Here is a 24603-nt window from a genome sequence, read left to right as displayed (position 1 = left end):
GTGCAAGAAGCTGTCTTGGAGCCTGTTGGTCCTGGCTTTTATGCTGCAGTACTGTTTCCCGGATGGTAGCAGCTGGAGCAGCTTGTGGTTGGGGTGACTCGGGTCCCCAAAGATCCTTCAGACCTTTTTTTAATATAAACACACCTGTCTTTGTAAATGTCCTGAATGGTGGGATGTTTATATCTACAGATGCGGTTGGCTGTCTGCACCACTCTCTGCAGAGTCCTACAATTGAGGGAAGTACAGTTTCCATACCAGGCAGTGATGCAGCCAGTCAGGATGCTCTCAATTGTGCCCCTGTAGAAAGTTCTTAGGATTTGGGGGCCCATAACAAACTTCAACTGTCTGAGGTGAAAGAAGCACTGTTGTGCCTTTTTCACCACACAGCTGGTATGTACACACGATGTGAGATCCTCAGTGATGTTTACGCTGAGGAATTTAAAGCTGTTCACCCTGTCAACCCCAGATCCATTGAAGTCAATAGAGGCAAGCCTATCTCCATTCTTCCTATAGTTCACAACCAGCTCCTTTGTTTTTGCGATGTTGAGGGAGTGTTGTTTCCTTGACACCACTGTGTCAGAATGGTGACTCCTTCTCTGTAGGCTGCCTCATTATTATTTGAGATTAGGCCAATCAGTGTAGTGTCATCAGCAAATTTAGTTAGCAGATTGGAGCTGTGGGTAGCAACACAGTCATGGGTGCACAGGAAGTAAAGGAGGGAGCTTTGAACACAGCCTTGAGGGGACCTGTGTTGAGGGTCAAAGGGACAGAGGTGACGGAGCCCAGTCTTACCACCTGCTGGTGACCTGACAGGAAGTCTAGGATCCAGCTACACAAGGCAGGGTGAAGGTTGAGGTCTCTGAGCTTGTCAAGCCTGGAGGGAATAATGATGTTGAATGCTGAACTGTAGTCCAAGAACATCATTCTCACATAAGCATCCTTCTTCTCCAGATGTGCAAAGACGCTGTGTAGAGCTGTGGCAATTGTGTCATCTCTTGATCAGTAGCTGAATTGTAGGGGATCCAGTGTGGATGGTAGCATGCTGCAGATGTAGTCTTTGGCCAGCCTTTCAAAGCATTTGCTTACTATTGAGGTGTATGTGACAGGATGCCAATCATTCAGGCATGTTACCTTGGTCTTTTTAGGTACAGGGACAATGGTGGATGTTTTGAAGCAGGAGGGCATTCAACACTGGGAGAGGGAAAGATTAAAAATGCCTGTAAACACACACACTAGTTGTGCTGTACACATACTGATTACCCACCCTGGGATGCTGTCCAGTCCCACAACCTTGCGACTATCCGCTCACTCATTGGAAACACCTGTGTACTTCGACCTCAGATGTGACCAAGCTGCCAGTCACACCATCTGCAGATCTCTTCAGGGGCTCAGTATTGGTGATGTTGTATCGAGCGCAAGAAAGATTTAGCTCATTTGGGAGAGAGGCAGTGATGCTGGAAGCTCCACTGTGTTTAGCTTTGAAGTCTGCAATGGTGTGCAGACCTTGCCATAAGCTGTATGTGTTGTTGATAAGTTGCCTGGATCTGTTATCCCGGTGTTGCTGTTTTGCTGCCTTAATGTCCTTGTGCAGATTGTAGCTACATTTCTTGAGCTCCTGCTTATTATTGGCAACGTAAGCTCTGTGTCACGCAGTAGGTGCTGTTCGCACAGGTCTGTTGAGCCAAGTTTTCTGGTTTAGATAGACACTGACCATTTTCTGGGAGACAACATCCTTAATGCACTCCTGGGTGAAACTCATGACCCCATCCGTGAACTTGGAGACATCCTCATCATGCAAGACATTCCAGTCAACGTCATCAAAACAGTCCTGTAGTATGGAGGCCGATTGTTTGGACCAACAGTGGATGGATTTAACTATGGCCACCTCTTGTTTCATCTTCTGCTTCTACCTCGGCAGAAGCAAAATGGTGGAGTGATCAGATTTTCCAAATAGGGGACGAAGGAGTGCTTTGTAAATGTTGCAGAATGCAGAGTAGCAGGAGAGTAGAATTTAGTGTTGTGCAACCGTCTAGTTTCCATACTCATGATAGAAGAATGGGCATTGACAACACAGCTGAAGATAGTTGCGCCTCAGAATAAGAACATAAAAAAATAGTTGAAGGATGGGGCCTTTCCTTTCTTGACCACCTTCTACCATTCATCATGATCAGAGCTGAGGACATAAGAAACTTCAGATACTGAAATCTGACGACAAAACCCAGTGGAAAAGCTCAGCAGGTTGGACAGCATCAATGGAGGCAAAAAGATGGCCAAGATTTCAAGTCTGGACTCTGCCCCAGGACTGAAAATGTAGGGGGAAGGTAGTCAAGATAGGAAAGTGAGAAGGATTGTTGAGACAGAGGCAGCTGGGTGATATGTGGAATTGGAATAGAGTAGGGGTTGAATGATGAGCAGATGGAGCCAGATGGGGAAGGGAAGGCAAGGCAAGGGTGTTGAGACAGTAGGTGAAAGGTAGGAGCAAGAAAAGACAACGTAGGCAGGTGGAACCAGTTGAGAAGGGAAGGGTAGAGACAGCGGCTGGTAGGTAATGGGTGGAACCAGATAAGGTAAGAACAATGGGCAGGTGGAACCAGGTGGGGGAGTATATTAGAAAAGGTGCACCAAGGGAGAATATACCTAGCTGGATAGGTATGTGACAAAGATAAATGGAACCAGATGGGGAAGTGTGGAGAGTCTGCATGATGGGAAGGAGTGGAAAAAGTGAACAAAGTGAGACAACCCAGGTGGACTGGGAAGAGTGAAAAAGCAACACAAGGAGGGAAATTTAAAAAAAAATCGGTGCCCATACCATTGGGCTGCAGGCTGCCAAAGCGGAATATGTGGTGCTGATCTTCTACTTTACGTTTCACCCTCTGTGGCAGCGGAGAAGACAGAGGACAGACCGGTATGGGAATGGGAAAGGGAATTGAAGTGATGTACAACTGGAAGCTCACAATGGTCATTGTGGACAGAGCATGGGTGTTCAGCAAATTTGTCGCCTAATATAGGCTCTCCCATGTATTAGAGACCACTCCACGAGCAGTGAATACAATAGGCCAAGCTTAATTATACATATCTAAATAAAATCCTGTCACATTTGAAAAGAGTGTTTGGGTTTTGAATTTGAGTAGTAAGAAAAGAAAGGACGTTTTGAAAAGGAGAATAGATGGAGACGTAAAAATTAATCAGAGCTTTCCAGAGCCAAACATCCCTCCAGAATGCTGAAAGAGGCAGGGAGGGGAAGATGTGCCTCATAGCAACATTGTTTTGCTGATATTGGTAATTAAAATGCAAGTCCACTGAATGTGAAGGCTAGCAGAGCGGAAGGAGCTGGGAACGGGAAATCCTATTTCTTCCTCTGGATGGAAGGAGGGAGGCCAAGAGCAGTAACAAACATGACATTGTTAAAACTTTGTAAACTCTGCTAGATAGCTAAATGTGATTGAGGGAAAAAGGCAGAATGATCAAAGAACTTGGGTAATCTGGAGGAAGAAAACAGAAGAATGAAATGGAATCTTTCAGGAAGCAGGTTAGGAATTGGTGTGGACAAGATAAGAGACAGTGGGCTTGGAATATTTCCAGAAAACAATACTTTCTAGTTCTGAACTATGCCATTGCCAAACTAATATACAGTAGTTTGTTACTGTAATGAAATGCTATTTCTAATACTCGAGGTACTCTGTAAAAGATTATGAAAATTCACTCTTTAACCAGTTTAGTGACTTAATGAGAAAAATAATGCTGTGGACTCACTTCCAAGGTTTCTCCCCCACCCTGTGAGCTCTTGGACATCAGTGTCTCCAGCAGGAACAAAAAGAAATTAAGCAGCTTGTCAGCTTCCTCCTTTAGGCTATCCAGGAATATCACAGATGGCTAAATTAAGATTGTGCTTGACAGTGCCCTCAGAGTACCAACTGAATTTCCTGTCCTCTTCTGAAACAGATATTTTGTCACATCAGGTGCATGCTACATTTGTATTTCACATCAATGTGTCAAAATACCTCAAAGTAAATCACATGAGGAGTAAAACAAAACCTGACTGTGAGACACAGCAAAAGATATTAGTGCAAGTAGCCAAAATTTGGGTTAAAGAGTTGTATCACAAAAGAGAACTGGTCGAATGTCTGTCTCACAGCTCCAACAGCCTGGGTTTGTTCTTGACCTTCAATGCTGTCTGCACATTCTCCATGTAATCATATTAGTCTTCACCTGGTGCTTCCTTTTCTCTTTCTCTCAAAGACACGTCGGTTGACATATAATTGGACTCTGTAAATTGTCCCAAGTCTGTAGATAAGCAGTAGAATTTAGGAGCCATTGATGGAAATGCAGGGGTGAATAAAACTGAACTGGTGTACAGTAAATCAGTGCTGATTCAGTGGACTGAAGGGTCTGTTTCAAGGTATTTGGCTCTAGCTATGGGCTAAAAGTCTTGCTGCAGGCTAGTATTGGCCATTTTATTATTTTGTTATTTTTAGCCAAATATAATAACTTCAGCAAAAGTAAACAAAATCAGAACATTCAAAGGAATGTTTCTCCAGATCTTTCTACTCTCAGCCTGAGAGTGTATACTTCTCTTGGGCTTAAACCATGATCTAGCCACCCGTCTCAAGTGGTTATTCTACTTTGAATTGAAACAATCACTGGTGCTAAGCTATTCAAACACAGTTTCAATCTATTCTTAGATGACAATCACACATAAATCATTTTAAGGTGTAGTTATTTGATAATTTTGATTGGCAGTTTTTCTTTCTCAACCCAGAGAAATTGTAGCCAATTATGGTTGTTTTATTTGCTGCCTCAGCTGAGACTATAGAAGATAGCCTTTGCCTTTTGAAACCCCCAACACAATAAGCCCTTAGTTAAGGAAAACACTTCACAGCTCAGGAATGTGCAAATCAATCATAGATCTGCGTGCAATTATTTTATCCATGCTGTATGCCAAAAGTTATCCATAAGATACAAATAAATTGACCTTAGAGTTTGAGTGTCGCTAATAAGGGTGATTTTTTGCAGTTCCTGTGACATGGTCATTGGACATGCACGTTAAGAAAAGACCTTCTGTCATTATGAGTTTGTATCAAACAACTGGATAAGATGCACAACTGGTAAAATGTACATCTAAAATGCCCCATTCTTTTTATGGAAGCTCAATTAAAATACTTATGGCAAAGAGTCATGGCATGCATTTGTACCTAAGCCTGTCTTTCAAACTGCCCTGATTAGCTAATAACAATACAAGATTATGCCAATTTGAAAACTGAGACTAGACTTGTTTTATCAAGTCTTCAACTATGATGTGTCAACCTCAAAATAAGGCAGACATATCCCAGCACCTCCTTACCTCTACCAAGATGCAGAGCATTGGTTAATGTCACAAAGAGTCAATCTTGAGCATAGAGAATCTAGTGAACCTCCATGGTGTGGAGGTTGGGATGAGCTACCACCCGTGTTAAGAGACAATATCATGAGTACAATATCAATGTCATATGATGTGGCCGATTAAGGTCTATGGAGGACTAATAGGAGTATCATAAAGGCAATATCTCTGAATTACAATGATTCAAGCAACTATTTTAACCTCCTCATGGCCTAATAATGCTAAATAATTTGAGGATTATTTCTACCAGTAAAGCACATTGCTTTGCTGTTGGTTAATTACAAATTACTGGTATACTTACTTGCTTTAGCAAATAACATAGCTGTGCACTGCAGATTATCTAAAGGATCCTGAGGTAGAAAGCTGCAATAGCAACTTTTGTATTTGTATTTTGAGACATGTCATCATTAAATACTTGACTCTACTCCATCTGATATCAATTTGAGATTCCCATTTTTTGAGCAAGTGTGTTTATTAGGCACTAATGAAGGGGGGATCAATCTTACGGAGTAATTGATAACTATCTGTCCTATTCACTAGAGGAACAATTGCATTGTGTTTTTTGTAATTGATTGCAGGTAGCTGTTCTGTGATTTAATTAATTTTTGCAAGAAAACAATAGTGTCTCAAAGAAAGCTCTGCACAGATTGCATGTCTTTATAAAAAGAACTACTGCTCGCATAAATACCCATCTCAAAGATCATAACATTTTGAACTAAATTTATCTTTAACTACACTGAAGAAAAGTAATGAAAGGAGGAAGCCAGTTCATGCCATGTATTGTTTATAAGTCTCCAAATGGACCAAATTTTGCAAAGGTGCACGGAGAATTCTGTACACCAAATCCTACAGGTATATGTTCCTAAGTATCAGCAAGATCCTGTATATGAAGAGTTGGACATTCAGACCTGGATGTACACATGCTTTATTTGTCTTCAAGTATTTGTTTTTAATTGTGCTTGTTTTACTAGTTTATAATTTTTATTAATCCTAAAATGTTTTTTGGGATGTTCTAAGTGGAAGTGTAATTCAGATACATGTCCTTTACATGTTTGATCAGCAGCTTGTCAGCTTGTTCTTGCCAACCATCTGCTGCCCACCTCCTTCTCCAGTGTTAGTATTTAAAGATACAGGAGCTTGTCACTCAGCTGGATCCTCCGAGTCTTGATCAGCATCAGCACACATGGAGGCTCATTACTGGCAGAAGGTTCGAGGCCACTAGGTTTCTGCTTGGCCTTATCCACTTTGTATAGATTCTTTTCTCTACTTACAAAAGCACAAGTGACATTAAACAAATGCTTTAGAAGCAGGCATGATGGAATAACTAAGATGAAGCTATTTCAGAAAGCCATTTAATCACTAGAATGGACTGCTAGTGACATTATAGGTTCTGGAGCCAAGAGTCTATTTGTTTTAAATAGAATGGTGGTGAGCCAAAAAAAGGAGAGTTATTTCTGCATGCAAGCAGGACTGGCTCTGAAATAAAAATTAAAGGAATTACAGACAATATGTGCAGAATGTTAGGGACCTTTGACCTTCTGAATTTTAAAACCTGATTAAGAACACTGTAGACTTAGGCAGTTCCATTACAGGCATTAGCCTCCCCACCATCAAATCATGTTGCTTTAAGATGGTGATAACCATCATTAAGAACTCACATTATCATCGACATACCCTCTTCCCATTATTACCATCACAGAGCAAGTATAGGAACCTGAAGATGCACATTCAGCTGTTTAGCAATGGATTCCTCCTCTGCAGTATAAGATTTCTGAATGGTTCAGGAACCCACAAGCACTAACACTATATTTATTTTTATATTTCTTATTATAACCTATAGTTTTTAATACGTTGCACTGTACCACAAAACAACACATTTCCTGACATATGTCAGTGATAATAAATCTGATTCTGATTGAACTATGCAGAAAATATAATGTCATTTCCTTTGGGCAGCCCTGGAGATTGCATAGTTTATCTTTATTGTGTCATTAAAGTTTGCACCAAGTACCTGCTAAATCCATCTCAAAACTTCTGATACTATCAGTTTCATTAGATGGCTATTCTAAAACATATATTCTCTATGAAATAGTTGGACTTAATCTATCTATTCCAGGCCTCACCCAACATTACAAGCTATTGCATGTTTTAGTCACTTTGGCAGAGTTTTACACAGTGATTATTCTCGGGAACTTGATTATTTCAGTCCTATCCTTTCTCAGATTTACTTGTGTAAAATTTACCCAAATATACTCTCACAATGTACAGTAGCTCATTTCTTCTTCCAGGTATCTGCTAGGTGGGGCTGGCCAGTGGTGTAGTGGCATCAGCACTAGACTTTGACGTGGATGGCACCGAGTTCAAATCCAGCCGGGTCCCAACTTGGGCGGCAGTAGTCACATTAATAATTTCTAGGCTATTACATGCACTAGGCTATAAAATGTAGGCATTTAAAATTATGAAGGGGATAGATAGAATTGACGTGGATAGGCTTTTTCCATTGAGAGTAGGGGAGATTCAAACATGAGTTGAGAGTCAAGGGGCAAAAATTTAGGTATAACACGAGGGGGAACTTCTTTACTCAGAGTGGTAGCTGTGTGGAATGAGCTTCCAGTAGAAGTAGCAGAGGCAAGTTCAATTTTGTCATTTAAGAAAAATTGGTTAAGTATATGGACGAGAAAGGAATGAAGGGTTATGGGCTGAGTGCAGGTAGTTGGGACTAGGTGAGAGTAAATGTTCAGCACGGACTAGAAGGACCAAGATGGCCTGTTTCCGTGCTGTAATTGTTATATGGTTATATGCACCAAATTACCACTGATACATGTGCTACTGGGAAAATTAAAGTGATAAATAGGTATTGCAGGTCCTGAAGGACAGGATTAATCCATGCTTAAAGCAGGGATTGATTAAGGATAGTCAGCATTGCTGTGCCAATGGGAAATCCTGTCTGATAAACTGGACGGTTTTTTTGAAGGTAACAAAATATATTCATGAGGGAAATGTATTGATGAAACCTACACAAACTTTCATAAGGCCTTTGATGAAGTTGCATATGGTATGCAGGTCTAAAATGTTAAAGCTCATGAAATTGAATTGGCAGATTGGATGCTAATTTGTCTTGGTAATAAGAGATAGAGGATAATAGCGGAGGGCTGGATTGTGATTTCAAGTCTATGACCAGTGATGTACCACGGGGATTGGTACTGGGACAGTTACTGTTCTTTCTATACGCTATGAATTTCTTTCTGGATATGAATGTAGAGATAAGATCAGTAAGTTTGCAGATTACACAACAATTGGGAATTATTTTTATTATGAGGAGATGATCTCTGGCTACAGAATGATATTGATTATCTAATAAGTTGGGCAGAGCATGGCAAAGTGAATTCAAGCCTGAAAAGTGCGAAATGATACATTTTACTTAAGGGCAGGACATAGTACAAATAGTAGGGCACTGGGCAATATAGAAGAGCCGGGAATTTGGCGGGGTAACAGTTAGATAAGATAGTCAAGGTGGTATGAGAATGCTCGTCTACATTAGCTTAGCTTTATTTGTCACATGTACATTGAAACATCACAGCAAAGAGTGAAATCATTGTTTGCGGCAAATTGAATCTGTGAGGATTGTACTGGGCAGCCCACAAATGTCGCCAGGCTTCTGAAGTCAACATAGCATACCCACAACTCACTAACCCCAATGGCTCATCTTTGGAATGTGGGAGGACACCAGCGTACCTGGAGGAAACCCACATGGTCTCAGACAAAACATATAAACTCCTTACAGGCAGTGAAAACTGGTGCTGTAAAGAAATCCGCTAACGACATATGGCTACCATGTCAACCACAGAACTATTATCAAAAAGCAGACAATACAAGATCAAGGAAATCAAGGTACAATTTTATAAAACATTACATACTCCACAGCTGGAGTATTATGCTCAGGTCTTGTCACCACACTGTAAGGAGTAGATGATTGCACTGAGAAGATTAGCCAGGACTTTACTTACTTTGGATAGATAGGTGTAGTTTGTTACCTTTGGAAAAGGCAGAATGGAGATCTGATCGAGATGTATAAAATTAGGAGGGCACAGGTGGGGCAAATGGTAGCATTTATTTTCCTTAACAGTGATGTCTATGACCAGGGAGCATACATTTAGAATGAAGGATAGAAAGCTTGGAGATGATCTGAGGAAGTTTTTTTCCCCCATCCAGACTGATGTTGACAAGTATTCACACAACATTTAAGAAAAATCTGATAAGTACTGAAATCACAAAGACACAGAAGACTACAGGCCACGTGCTGGTAAATGTGATTTTTATAGATAAGAGCTTGATGCCAGCATAAATATGATGGGATGAAAGGCATATTTCAGTACGTCCATTTCTCTATGATCTATGGCCGACTCCATCTACTGACCAAGAACACAAGAATATATACCAAAAAAAATAGCAGAAGAAAGGCTACCAAGGCCACTTGACCTGTCACCGCCATTCAACATGGCTAATCTATGCTGCCCTCAGCACCTCTTCTGTGTTGGTTCCTATATTCCTCGGTCTTTCAAATATTTGTCCATCTCCAGCTTAAATATATCCCTGGACCTGGCCTCCACCAACCTGGGGCACAGAGAACTCCAGAACTTATCATTTCAGTGAATAAATTTCTATGCAACTCAGCTTTTAAATAACCACCCCCTTATTTTGTAACTATATCTCCTTGTTTGAGAGTCTCACGTTCATGAACACATCTCAACCTCTTCTGGGATCTTATTTGTTTGACCAAGGATACTCCTCTTTTTTTAAACTACAAAGAAAACACACCTAAATTGTCTATCATCTTATGATAGGACAAACAACTCATCGCAAGAATAAGCCCAGAAAAATCACCTTGGTACAATCTGCAAGCTGTTGCACCCTTTTTAGGTAGGGGGACTAAAACTCTGCACAATATTTCAGGTACAACCTCACAAACTCTGTGCAACTATATCAAAACCTCACAATTCATAAACTTCAACACCTTCATAACAAAGGCCAATGTGTTGTTTGTACAAGTCCACAAAAATGGTCTTGACCAGATTGTTCCCGTCCCCAGCCTAACCCCTCAGACGCTTTTTAACCCACGGAATCCCTCCACATTTATCTGTTCCAGAATCTGGCTTCTGCATTCTCTGGAGTCTCCAATATGCCATTTGTTTTCCTAACGTGCCTGTAAATCTTTTACAATTCAAGCATCTGAACATCATTTATTTTCAGGCTCTCTCTATTTAGATAATTTGCCTTTTGATTCCTCCTACCGTAGTGCATAACCTTATACTTCCTCAGATAAAATTCCATTTGTCAGTTTCCTCCTCATGCTCTTTCAATTACTAATACCTCCTCCACTGACCACCAATCATATTGCTAACCATCAGTCATCCCTTCCATCCATTACAAATCTTGATGTTTTGCAAAGCCTTCAGGCAATCAATCCAAATTTATATTTGCTTTGTTTATATGCATAGTATTGATTATAGCCAGTGTGAGAGGCAAACATTTGATTGCAACATGTATTGAAGCTGTACTATTACAAATTTCTTTGGGCAATTTACTTACACTAAAAAAATATAAATGGGACTACTGTGTGACCAAATTTCACTTATTGCATTTGTCGTGCATTGTGATTTATAAGGCTTTGAATCCATTGATTGATAAGAATTATGGAGCATTCTCCTCGAATTTGACTACTTGGAGAAATTCAGTTCTCAGTCTGTTCCATGATGGCATACAGCCTATGATTTCAAATAACAGGTGTACAACAAACCAATCCCAGAACAGACAAGGTCCAACAAGGCTATATCACCACCCCAACACATATGTCAATCTTTCTCCCTACCTCAATTCCTGCTGTCGTGGAGCTAATCTAATGGGAAACTTCCAGTCCATGTAGTTATAGTTAGATAATATGCCTATGCTTATCATACCCATCTATACTAATCTCACCAAGAGTCATAGATCAATACAGCAAGATAAGGCACTTTGGCTCAACCTGTCTATGCAGACCACGGTGCCCATATCCATCCAAGCATCTTTGCAAATGTTTTTAAAATGATACCATTGTATTCGCATCAACCACTTCTCTGCAAGTTATTCCATAAACTCATCACTCTCTCCATGAAAAAGTTGCCATTCAAATTCCTTTTAAAACTTTCCCCTTTCACCCTAAATCATTTTCCCCTTATTATGGATTTGCCCACACTGGGGAAATGACTACTAGTTATCTGTACCCTTAATAACCTCTTTAAGGTTAGCACTTATTCTCCTACACGGCAAGAAAAACCTAGCCTGCCCAACTTCACCTGATAATCAGCCCCTCTTGTCCTGGCAACATACTCATAAGTCTTTTCTACACCAATTCCATTTTAAACATAACTTTTCTAGTGACCAAAACTGTTCCCTAGGAGATCTTGGTGTGCGTAGTGGAAGAGAGAGTTCAAAAGAAGCGAGTGGGTGTGTTAAGACAGTCTGCATGCCGCAGTTTGGGAGGAGATATTGGATTGCACAGTGGGAGAGAGAGTTCAAAAGAAGTGAGTGGGGCAGTCAGGACATTCTGTGCACCACAGTTCCTGAGGAGATGTTGGCTTGTGCATAATTAAGCATTGGAAAGGGCCAATAAAATGTAGTTGGGCTTAAGCAGAGTGGTCATTTGTGCTAGAGCTGGGAGCACAGACTTAGGCTCATAGAGGCTTCAGTGAGGAGAGGTAAAGGCTGAAGGTAGATACTTCCATTTAGTATTCCTTCTTTCTTATTGCACAGTTAGAGGAAGCCAGGCAGTGGAATGCTCCTCTTGCAGGATGTACTAAGACAGACAGACCTCCCGTGTCCATGGTGACTACACCTGCAAAAAGTGCAATCCATTTCCAGCTTCTTTCAGATCATATTGAGGTAAAACTGGATGAACTCTGGATCATTTGGGAGGTTGAGGGTGGTTGGTCGACAGGACAAACAGGGAGGTAGTTACACCTAAAGTGCAGAACACAGCTACCTAACTGGGTGACTGCCAGGAAGGGGGAAAGGGGATAGGTAGCCAGTGTAGAGTAGCCCTGTGGCCATTCCCCTCAACAACAGTTGTACCACTTCGGATACTGTTACAGTGTAGTATGATAGGGAATTCTATAGTTAGAGGAGCAGACAAGAGATTCCATGGACATGAAAGACACACCCAGATGGCATGTTGTCCCCCAGGTGCCAGGGTCAGGGATGTCTTGGATCAGATCTGCAGAATTCTAAAGGAGGAGAGTGAGCAGCTAGTAGTCATGGTAACGATTAGTATGGATGACACTGGTAGAGAAAGAGAGGGAGTCCTGAAGAGAATGTAGGGAATTCAGAATAAAACTGAAAAAGCAGGACTTCCAGGGTAATAACCTTTTGATTGCTGCCTAAGCCACATACCAGTAAAGGACAAGAAAGGATGATTTTGCAGATGACTGAGTATCTGAGGAATTAGTTCAGAGGGCAGAGTTTCATACTTCTGTATCATTGGAGTCTCTTCTGGGGAAGCTACGACCTGTACAAAAAGAAAAGATGAATTACACCTCAACCCAAAAGGGACCGATATTCTTTTGGCAGGTTTGCTAGAGGTATTGGGGAGGGGTTTAAACTAATTTAGCGGACTTGTGGGAACCGGAGTGATAAGGCAGTTAGTATGCAAGTAGATGTAGGTCACAGTGAGACTGAGTCCTTGTGCAGGATTCCCTAAAGGTTAACTTGCAGTTTGAGTGGGTGGTAAGGAAGGCAAATGTAATGTTAGCATTCATTTTGAGAGAACTAGAATACAAAAGCAAGGATGTAATGCTGAGACTTTATACAGCATTGGTCAGACTACACTTGGAGTATTATGAGCAGTTTTGGGGCCCTTATCCAAGAAAGGATGCACAGGAATTGGAGCAGGTCCAGAGAAGATTCATGAGAATGATTCTGGGAATGAAAGGGTTAATGTTTGAGGAGCATTTGATGTCTCTGGGATTATACTCACTGTGTGTGTGGAGAAAAGAATAAAAAGATCTCTTTGAAATCTTTCAAACATCAAAGGGCCTACATAGAAGAGATGTGGAGAGGATGTTTCCTCTTGTGGGGGAGTCTAGGACCAGAGTGCACTGTCTCAGAATAGAGGGAAATCTATTTAGAATAGAGATAAGGAGGAATATCTTTAGCCAGAGGGTGTAGAATTTTAGAATTCATTGCTACAGAGAGCAATGCAGGCCAAGGCATTGGGTATATTTAAACCAGAGGTTGGTTGGTACTTGATCAGTAAGGGGATCAAAGATTACAGGAAGAAGGCAGGAGAATGGGGTTTAGAGGGATAATACAGTGTCTATAAAAAGTATTCACCCCCCCTTGGAGGTTTTCATGTTTTGTTATTTTACTGCATTGAATAAGTGGATTTAATTTGGCTTCTTTGACACTGATCAACAGAAAAAGACTTTTTCCATATCAAAGTGAAAACAAATTTCTCCAAATTAGTCAATTATTAAACAGAATAATTGATTGCATAATTACTCACTCCCTTCAAGTCAGTATTTGGTAGATGCACCTTTGGCAGCAATTACAGCCTTGAGTCTGTGTGGATAGGTCTCTATCAGCTTTGCACATCTGGACACTACAATTTTTCCTCATTCCTCTTTATAAAAATGCTCAAGCTGTCAGATTGGATGGGGATTAAATCCAGAAAAATTCTCAATTGGATTGAGGTCTTGGCTACCCTACAACATTAACTTTGTTGTTTTTAAGCCATTTCTGTGTAACTTTAGCTTTATGCTTGGAGTCATTGTCTTGTTGGACAAATCTCCCAAAGTCACAGTTTTCTAGTAGAATGCATCAGATTTGCCTCCAGGATTTCCCTGTATTTTACTGCATTTATTTTACCCTCTCCCTTCATAAGCCTTCCATGGCCTGCTGTAGTGAGCACTCCCACAGCATGTTGCAGTCACCACCATACTTCATAGTAGGGATGGTGTGTTTTTGATGATATGTGATGTTTGACTTACACCAAACATAGCATTTGGTCTGATGACCAAAAAGCTCAATTTTGGTTTCATCAGAACATAGAACCATCTTCCAGCTGACTTCAGGGTCTCCCACAGGCCCTCTAGCAAACTCTAGCCAAGATTTCATGTGGGTTTTTTTTCAACAATGGCTTTCTCTTTGTCATTCATCCATAAAGCTCCAAGGGGTGCAGTACCCAAGCAACAGCTGTTGTATATGGAGTCTCTCCCATCTCAGCCACTGAAGCTTGTAACTCCTCCAGAGATGTCATGGAGCTCTTGTTGGCCTCCCTCACTAGTCCCCTTCTTCAACAGTTACTCAGATCTTGAGGACAGCCTGCTCCAGGCAGGTTTACAGCTGTGTCACATTCTTTCTATTTCTTGATGATTGACTGAACTGTACTCTTAAGGGATATTCAGTGACTTGCAAATTTTCTTGTATCCATCTCCTGACTTGTGCTTTCCAATAACCTTTTCACAGAGCTGCTTGAAGTGTTCTTTTGTCTTCTGGTGTAGTTTTAGCCAGGATATTGACTTACCAGTAGTTACACCCTTCAGATACAGGGTGTATTTTTACGACAATCAATTGAAACACTTTGATTGCACACAGGTGATCTCCATCTTACTAATTTTGCAACTTCTAAAACCAATTGGCTGCACCACCAATGATTTGTTGAGTCATATAAAAGGAGATGAATATTCATGCAATCAATTGTTTTGGGTTTTATATTTATAATTCATTTACATCCCTTTGTAGAGATCTGTTTTCACTTTGACACAAAAGAAACTTTCTCCGTTGATCAGTGTCAAAAAAGCCAATTTAAATCCGCTGTGATTCAATGTTGTAAAACAATAAAACATGAATATTTCCAGAGGAAGTTATAGGCACTGTAAATCAGCCATTATGGAATGGCAAAGCAGACTCAATGGGCGGAATGGCCTAATTCTGGTATTACAGTCTTATGGTCTAAAAATACACACAGCAATACAGGTGTGGCTTCACTAGCAATTTTATAAAACTGTAGTTCCATTTCACAACTCCTATACTCAGTGCCATGACTGTTGAAAGCCACCATGCTAAATGGTTTTGTCAGCACCCTGTGACAAAGGCATTTAGTACCTGGGACACCACTGTCAATGAACCATACCTTTGTACAATCCCTCTGTTCTATTACACTCCCTAGTGCCCTACAATTCATATTACAAGTCCTATGTAGATTTGACTTTCCAAACTGTATTACTTCACAATTATTTTTATTGAAATCCATTTACCACTTCTTGGCCCATTTTCCTGACTGATCTTTATATCCTCTAATCCACAATAACCTCCTTCAATGTCAACAACACCTCCTAATTTTGTGTTATTCACAGACCCACTGATCAAGCCCGGTTCATTCATATTCAAATTACTTACATAAATAATAAATAACAAGGGTTCCAACACCAACCCTTGCGGCACACAACTAGTCACTGACCTTCATTCTGTGAAACAACCTTCAACCACTTCTGCCAATTTCCTACCTCTGAGCCAATTTTGAATATAATTACTGTCTCTTCCTGGATTCCATGGGACCCAATTTTACAAACCAGCCTAAAATGTGGGATCTTGTCCAAGGCCTTACTGAAGTGCAAATAAACAACATCCACAGCTCTATCCTCATCTACCATTTTTGTTACCTCTTCAAAAACCTCTAAATGATTTGTCAAGATAGTCTTTCCAAGCGCAAAACTGTGCTGATTCCTCCTAGTCAGACTCTGTCCCTCCAAAAGCTCAGAATTAACTTCAGTAACTTTCCCAATACTGACGTAACACCAACCAGACTGTGGGCCCATGGCCTGTTCCATATCTTGCAATGCCATGCTCATTCAAGGACTTATTCAGACTTAACTGTTGTTAACTTCTGCTATTGTTCCTGTCCTGGCAGCTCATTCTAGATGTTAACTACTTTTGTGAAAAAAAACTTACCCACTTCATCACGTCTAACCTCTTTCCATTATCTTCAGCCTCTGCCCTCTTGTTTTAGATAACCCTGTCATGGGAAACTGTCCCAGCCACAGTGATGCAATGTGCATAAAATTATTTCATGGTGAATAGTTTTAGTCCAAGCCCCATGTTGGCCCATTCATCCAAAACGCACAGAAGACTGGGCTTTACACTTAACATCTGAAAATTGTCAACTTACTCCTGTTGGACAATACATCCCCTGTCAAGATGACCTTGACCAGTTTCCATCCCTGAAGAGCCACAGACGAATGAAGTCAGACATACGGATCTTCATTGTGCCAGCAGAGTTTCTGGCAGCTGGTGAAGAGTGTTTGAAAATAAAGATCTCAATTCCAGCACTTCCTCTGGGCAGCAGTGTTCTCCAGCCCTCTATCTGCTTTTGAAATGAGGACAACTTGAAAGCACTGGAGAAGTGCTGCCAACAATGCCTGCACAAAATCCTTCAAATCCACTGGCAGGGAGGAGATCTAACGTCAAGGTCCTCCACCAAGCCAACATGCCCAGTTTTGAGGTTCTAATACACAGAACAGATCCTGATGGGTGCATGCAGTGATACCAGACTCCCAAAGGACATATGGTGAGAGATTACCAGGCTGAGAGAGGACTTGATTCAAGGGTGTGCTCAAAGCCCCCTTAAAAAAAGTAAATCATCTTTACTAATTCATGGAAATCACCCAAAATGGAGATGAAGTATTCAGAATGGCGATGATCTACTGGGAGCACTGTGTAACAGCATCAGAAGTGCATCATTGCTGAATCATACCTACCCCAACAAACACCTTTCTGTGCTATATTGTTTTGCAATGACCCCATAAGATTATCAAAGAAGAGGTGTTTTCCTATCAGTGGAGACAGGATGAGTATAACATGCTGTTAAAAATTGGTTAAGAATGACTAATGAATATGGCCAAAGTCAGCAAGTTTGCTCTGAAAGACGGCAACTGATACGCAACCTCTATAGTATTCCATACATAGGAATCAACTAAACTTTACTGTTCTTATTTCATCAATTTTAGGGGTCCCAGGAATGCGCACAATGCACATGAATGGAACACAACCTGTTCCAAAACTTCCAATGAAATTAATTTTATTCTCACTATGTAATATCTGGTGAACTACAATTGTATTTGGTGGGGGTGGGGAAAGAAACATCAGACCCCTAAATATACTATTGGCTGTGACTAGCCATTCAAGTTATAGAAAACTGAAAGCAGGAATAGCATTGTACACATCTGCAGTTTAGCATTTCCCAACATATTCTGGCATCTAAATAAGCCACACAACCAAATGAGAATTTGAAACAGCTTGCTAATAGTTGTAAATTACTTTTGTTTAACATATTCTATCATGCTGATTAACTCCATTACTCCCTTTAAATTGATGAAAGGTCACTGATGAGTGTTAAGTGCTGAATATTGTCTCATTTCCTATTTTTAATTCCAAATAATCATTAAACTCAATAAAGTGTGTGGAACACTGATGAATTTTTAGTACCTCCAAAAAAATATTGATCTCCGGTCTTGACTTGCATTGGACTGTTTGTTCGTACAGCAGAGGCATCATCACCATCAATGGTGAGAACAGCAAAGTTTTCTTTGGCAAGAAAACGGACCATGTGCCATTGTCCATCATTGAGGCCAAAACCTGAAATTTGATAAGGAGAAATAATGAACAATATGCTCTGCCAATTCAGTGATGCTGGAAAGTTTAAACAATTGAAAGGAATTTAAAAGTCACACTGCTAATCAACTTATAAAATAATATATGGGTTAAAGGAAATGTAAAAACAACTTCATTTATTTTTACACTAGTGTTTGTTTTGCCACTCTGAAAATTCAAGCATGAACTTTGAAAGCCTGCAAAACTATGCTAGCTTAGGCACCAAAGCGAACAGAAAGTTTGCAAATTTTTAACATTCAGAAACATCTAATCTATTCAAATGTTCATTATCAAAGTACGTATCAGTACATGACTCTGAAATGTGTCTTCTTCAGTGAGCCATGAAACAAAGAAGGTGCAAGTAGTTCAGAGAGAAATGTGAAACCCAACCTTCACCCCTGCACAAAAGGAACGGCATCCTGATCATGAACTATTCCAAAACTATTAAAAACAAGCTGTTAAAATGTTTAAACAGTTATCAAACAAACCACTTAAGTAACCTAAAAACAATCAAAGCATTGAATTATCCAAAACAATTAAATAAACAAAAACAATTAGAACGGTGTGAATGATTGTGAGAATTATCCAGTCACTTTGACAACTATGGATTAAGCACAGAAAGCTTGCATAGATCTGTTAAAGAGAAAAAAAATTGTGCTTAGCAATGTGGTAGAGATGTTTCCTGATGCCTTGTAAAGACCTGTGAGGGAAAAACATTTAATGTGACATATATATAGAATTCCAATTTGTGCTTGATAAGATATCACATAATCAGATTATCATTAAGGCTTCCTAAAAGGGCAGCAGATACACAAATAGAAATGACTTACTTGACATGAAACAGAATGCAGAAGTGAACAGTTGTTTTTCAAATAAGAAGGAACTGTACGATGTTTCCTTTATAAAATATACTAATGACTTAGACTTGGGTGCATAGAATACATTCTCCTACATTGCAGATGTACAAACCTTGATTTCGGAGTGAACTGTGGGGAGGATGCTAATGGACTCTGAGGCCTTGAGGGAGGGTGGCCACACAAAGCAGATGGAACTTAATGAAGAAAAATATTAAATTTTGGTAGGATGAAGAAGAAGAAGCATAAATTGGAGCTGGCAAATTTAGAAGAGGACATTAGTTTTGATGGCAAACATGAGGAAATCTGCAGATGCTGGAAATTCAAACAACAACACACACAAAATGCTGGTGGAACACAGCAGGCAAGGCAGCATCTATAGGAGAAGCACTGTCGACGTTTCGAGCCGAGACCCTTCGTCAGGACTAACCGAAAGGAAAGATAGTAAGAGATTTGAAAGTAGTGGGTGGAGGGGGAAATGCAAAATGATAGGAGAAGACTGGAAGGGGGTGGGATGAAGCTAAGAGCTGGAAAGATGATTGGCTAAAGTGATACAGAGCTGGAGAAGGGAAAGGATCATGGGATGGGAGGCCTCGGGAGAAAGAAAGGTGGGGGGGGGGGGGGAAACACCAGAGGGAGATGGAGAACAGGCAAACAACTAAATATGTCAGGGATGGGGCAAGAAGGGGAGGAGGAGCACCAACAGAAGCCAGAGAAGTCAATGTTCATGCCATCAGGCTGGAGGCTACCCAGCCGGTATATAAGATGCTGTTCCTCCAACCCGAGTTTGGATTCATTTTGACAGTAGAGGAGGCCATGGACAGACATATCAGAATGGGAATGTGACATGGAATTAAAATGTGTGATCCTGCTTTTTCTGGCAGACCGAGCGTAGGTGTTCAGCGAAACATTCTCCCAGTCTGCGTTGGGTCTCACCAATATATAAAAGGCCACACTGGGAGCACTGGACGCAGTATACCACACCAGCCGACTCACAGGTGAAGTCTCGCCTCACCTAGAAGGACTGTCTGGGGTCCTGAAAGGTGGTGAGGGAGGAAGTGTTAGGGCAGGTGTAGCACTTATTCCATTTACAAGGATAAGTGCCAGGAGGGAGATCGGTGGGAAGGGATGGGGGGGGACGAGTGGACAAGGGAGTCGCGTAGGGAGCGATCCCTGCGGAAAGCAGAAAGTGGGCAGAGGGAAAGATATGCTTGGTAGTGGGATCCCGTTGGAGGTGGCGTAAGTTATGGAGAATTATACGTTGGACCTGGAGGCAGGGGGGGGGGTGGTAGGTGAGGGCAAGGGGAACCCTATCCCGTGGGGTGGCAGGTGGATGGGGTGAGGGCAGATGTGCAGGAAATGGGAGAGATGCGTTTGAGAGCAGAGTTGATGGTGGATGAAGGGAAGCCCCTTTGTTTAAAAAGTGAAGACATCTCCTTCGTCCTGGAATGAAAAGCCTTATTCTGAGAGCAGATGTGGCGGAGACGTAGGAATTGCGAGAAGGGGATAACATTTTTGCAAGAGACAGGGTGGGAAGAGGAATAGTCCAGGTAGCTGTGAGAGTCTGTAGGCTTATAGTAGATATCAGTAGGTAAGCCGTCTCCAGAGATGGAGACAGAAAGACCAAGAAAGGGGAGGGAGGTGTCGGAAATGGACCAGGTAAATTTGAGGGCAGGGTGAAAGTTGGAGGCAAAGTTAATGAAGTCAACAAGCTCAGCATGCGTGCAGGAGGCAACACCAATGCAGTCGTCGATGTAGCGAAGGAAAAGAGGGGGACGGATACCAGTATGGACTTGGAACATGAACTGTTCCACAAAGCCAACAAAAAGGCAGGCATAACTGGGACCCATACAGGTGCCCATGGCTACACGCTTGGTTTGGAGGAAGTGGGAGGAGCCAAAGGAGAAATTATTGAGAGTAAGAACTAATTCCGCTAGACGGAGGAGAGTGGTGGTAGAGGGGAATTGGTTAGGTCTGGAATCCAAAAAAAAGCAAAGAGCTTCGAGACCATCTTGGTGGGGGATGGAGGTATATAGGGACTGGATATCCATGGTGAAAATAACACGGTGGGGCCAGGGAACTTGAAATCATTGAAAAAATTCAAAGCATGAGAAGTGTCATGAACATAGGTGGGAAGAGATTGAACAAGGGGGGATAAGACTGTGTCAAGGTATGCAGAAATGAGTTCAGTATTAGTGTTAATTAGTTTTGATAACTGGGTGGATGTGTTACCCTTAAGGCATTTGTTTAGTTTATTATATTTTCGCTTTAGTAATTCATTTGTAATTGTTTTCTAGTTAAAGTAAATTCGTTGTCTGTGATATATCGCGGCATGCGATGACATCACACCCCGTTTCGCTGCGTCCTGTGGGAAAATACCGGTTTGGAGAAACAGGAAGGAGGGGGCTTGTGTGTGCAGGATCAGCGCGAGAAATGTTTTCTTTCTACCCACTAGAAACATTATAGAAGCAACGGCGTAAGTTCATAAGATAATCGATATGTTGACGTAAAAATGTTAACGCTGATTCTGTTAAAAGTAATGATGGTTGATAAAGTTTACGTTCTTTGTTATTTAAAGAGTTGCGGATAGTTTGTGTTGAAGTGTATTTAAAGCAGTTGATGGCATAGGTAGATTCTGACTATGTTGTACTTTAATGTAATATAGTTTGTAGCTCTACTTTTGCAAGTATTTATGATGTAAATGTGATGCCAAGAAGGAAACAAATACTGTATATATTTTGTATTGTTTTATCAACAGTTTTCACCAAACTTTAATGTGGAAGAGTGAACTGTAAATGGTTAATCTTACGGGGACCGCGCCTCATTAACTCCGGTTAACTTGGTGTTTAGTTCAGAGTTTTTACACCTGTGCGAGAACACTACAGTAGACGTGAACAGAAATCACTGAAAACAGCGGAGCATGCTGCAAAAGTGGGAAAGAAAAATATATGGGCCCCTGAGTTTTAAAAATTGAACCATGAAACACAACAGCAAAGAAGTCCTGATAAAGCTTTATAAAGCACAGGGCTGAGAAAAATTGAGGTATTGAGTTCAGGTCCGGGCATCACACTAAAGTAGGGGTGGAATGACCCCTTGGTAATGGTAAGGTTCCATGGTATAAAAAAAAGTTTGGAACCCCAGCACTAGAAGATTGGTATGAAATCTCTCCTGAGAGATTTTATGAAAAGATTTGATAAAATGTTTACAGGGATATGGGAGAACCTAAGTTAATAATCCTTTTAATAGAGGAGGCTGGAAGGGAATACGATGCAACTAGTTAAAATCATGAAAATGCCAGGCAGATTACAGGAAATTTTAAGTTCAAGTTGATTGTCATTCAACCATACAGATATATACCGTGAAACAAAACATCGTCCTTCTGAAGCCAAGGCGCAAAACACAGTACATCTAGTCACACACGCACATATCGTTACCATCCTGCACATACAGACACAGAATAATATTAGCTCGTCCCTGGATGGGATGGCCTGAAGAATGACAAGTTGACAGAAAGTGCAAAGTGCATGTTTACGTAAGACAGTATAATGCTACTGGCACTTGCAGTAGTAGAAATACGTGAAAGAGCAGCAAGAAAGGATGAAAATGTGCACAGGATGTTTATTCCCCATGCCAAATTCATCCAGTATCAAAGGATAAGGAATGCAGGTCTATGGCAACAAAACTATGATACGAAGGAAAGATATTGAAGCAACGGGGAGTGATTAGCATCTAGAATGCACTTTGAGGAGGTAGGGGTAGGCAAATTTAGAATTGGTTAAATACTTGAAAGGAAACAAAACACAGTCATATTATAGGGAGAGTGGGGCAAGCTGGATTGTTCATGTATCAAGCCACTGTGCACTTGATGGGCCAAATGGTTTCCTTCAGCTTTGGGCCTCATATCTAAAAAAATAATGTGCTTGCATTCGAGAAGGTCCAGAGGAGGTTTATGAGAATGACCCCTGGAATTAAAGGTTATCATATGTTTAATTGCTCTGGGCCTGCTCTCACTTTAGAAGAATGTGGGGGGTGTCAATGAAGCCTACCAAATATTGAAAGGCCTACATAGTGTGCACATAGAGAGGATATTTCCATTAGTGGACTACTATTAGTGGACTCCATTAGTCTGGGATCAGATGGCTTAGCCTCATAATACAAGGATGTCCTTTCAGAATATAGATGAGGACGTATTTCTTGAGCCGGAGGGTGATGAATCTGTGAAATTCATTGTCACAGATGGCTATGGAGGCCAAGTCACTGAGTATATATAAAACAGAGATTGATATGCTCCTGATTAGTAAAGGTATCAAAAATTACAAGGAGGAGGCAAAAGAATGGGGTTGAAATAGATAATAATCAAACAGGATCAAATGGCAAAGCAGAGGCAATAGACTGAATAGCTGAATTCTGCTCCTATATCTTATGGTCTAAGTTGTAATATTTCTAAAACTCTGTGAATCTGCTAACAACAAAGTTTTCAGTAGTACAAACGTTTGTAGATTCCAGACACCAGGAACTCACCAAAGAAAACCTGAATTGCTTAAATATAACTGATAAACCGCTGGGAAATGATCTCTTATCTTTGACATGACCTATAGTATCAGATAAATAATGAAACTCAGTGCTTTCCCTTCTAGACACTTGAAACTGAATACATTGCCTAAAAAGATAAAAGGCATGATTCTTTACAGCTGACTTGTAAATGTGTCTCATTGACAAGGAAAACAATGGTGTCTCCCAAGATCTGTGGTGAATATAACAATGATGGCTCCCACTCTAATGAAATCACTGATATTTTCTTATAGAATTATAAAGCTTTTTGAAAAACTGTTGCTTAGAAATTTTTAATGGTTCATCTCATGTATTTTTAAACTTCTGGAAAGTTTCTCAACATTTACAGATATATTGGTGAGTTATTCAGTTTGCAAATCATGTATATGTATTTATTTTTGTGAGTAATCATCCGGTTTGATTTTGCCTAAAAAACAAAAGATAGCAGTTTTTTCTCTACATTTGCTGCTAATCAAATGTGATACAGAATTGAACGTACTGCATTATCAATGTGATTTTTAAAATTGAAACAACAATCAATATAGCATCATGTTTGTGAAGAATTACTAAAGTTGTAGGCTTTAATATTTTACTCTTTTCACCATTGTTCAGAATTTAATTTAAAACAGGAATATTTTATTCAGAAACATTCCAAATCACATTTGAATTTGACCAGAAAAAACAAATTTAAACATACATAAGAATAAAAACAAAAATAAAAGTTACATAATTTGTACTGGTTTTCAAATCTGTGCAGTAATGACATGGAGTAGGTCATTATTAAGGAATCTGAAAAAAAATGTCTATTGCAATTTTATTCGCAGGAATAGCAGTTAAGTTTGTAAATGTGGCTGGCAATATATGTAAAGTAAATATTTTCCTCAAAAACTTTGGAAGCAGGATAAATCATTAAAATAACCTTGGAAATAATTACTGGCTCTTTTTGTTAAAATGACTGAGAATTTAAATTAACTAGGGGGATAAACTTGTATTACTGAAACCATCTAGAAGTGACTCGCTAATTACGACAAATAGTTTCACCAAGGAAAATCTAACCAACCATAACATTTTGAAACCTCATTAAAAGCCGGTTAAGAGAAAACACTTGACAGATGTTCATTTCATTTGGTGGTTATTTGG

At 40.4% G+C, this 24603-nt stretch overlaps 1 protein-coding gene across 1 annotated transcript in view; it reads right to left on the bottom strand.

Annotated features, from left to right (window-relative positions):
• LOC132395162 (contactin-associated protein-like 2) overlaps positions 1-24603 on the bottom strand; it is a 1263978-nt gene that overhangs the window by 861866 nt on the left and 377509 nt on the right. The window contains exon 9 of the mRNA XM_059971460.1: positions 17894-18043. Coding sequence (XP_059827443.1) covers positions 17894-18043 — 150 coding nt within the window. The remainder of the gene's footprint in view (positions 1-17893; positions 18044-24603) is intronic.

Source organism: Hypanus sabinus, chromosome 6, assembly GCF_030144855.1.
Source record: "Hypanus sabinus isolate sHypSab1 chromosome 6, sHypSab1.hap1, whole genome shotgun sequence".
In the NCBI taxonomy this organism is placed as follows: Eukaryota; Metazoa; Chordata; class Chondrichthyes; order Myliobatiformes; family Dasyatidae; genus Hypanus; species Hypanus sabinus.
Note: the sequence above shows the minus strand (reverse complement) of the source record. Positions and strands in the feature narration are given on the sequence as shown.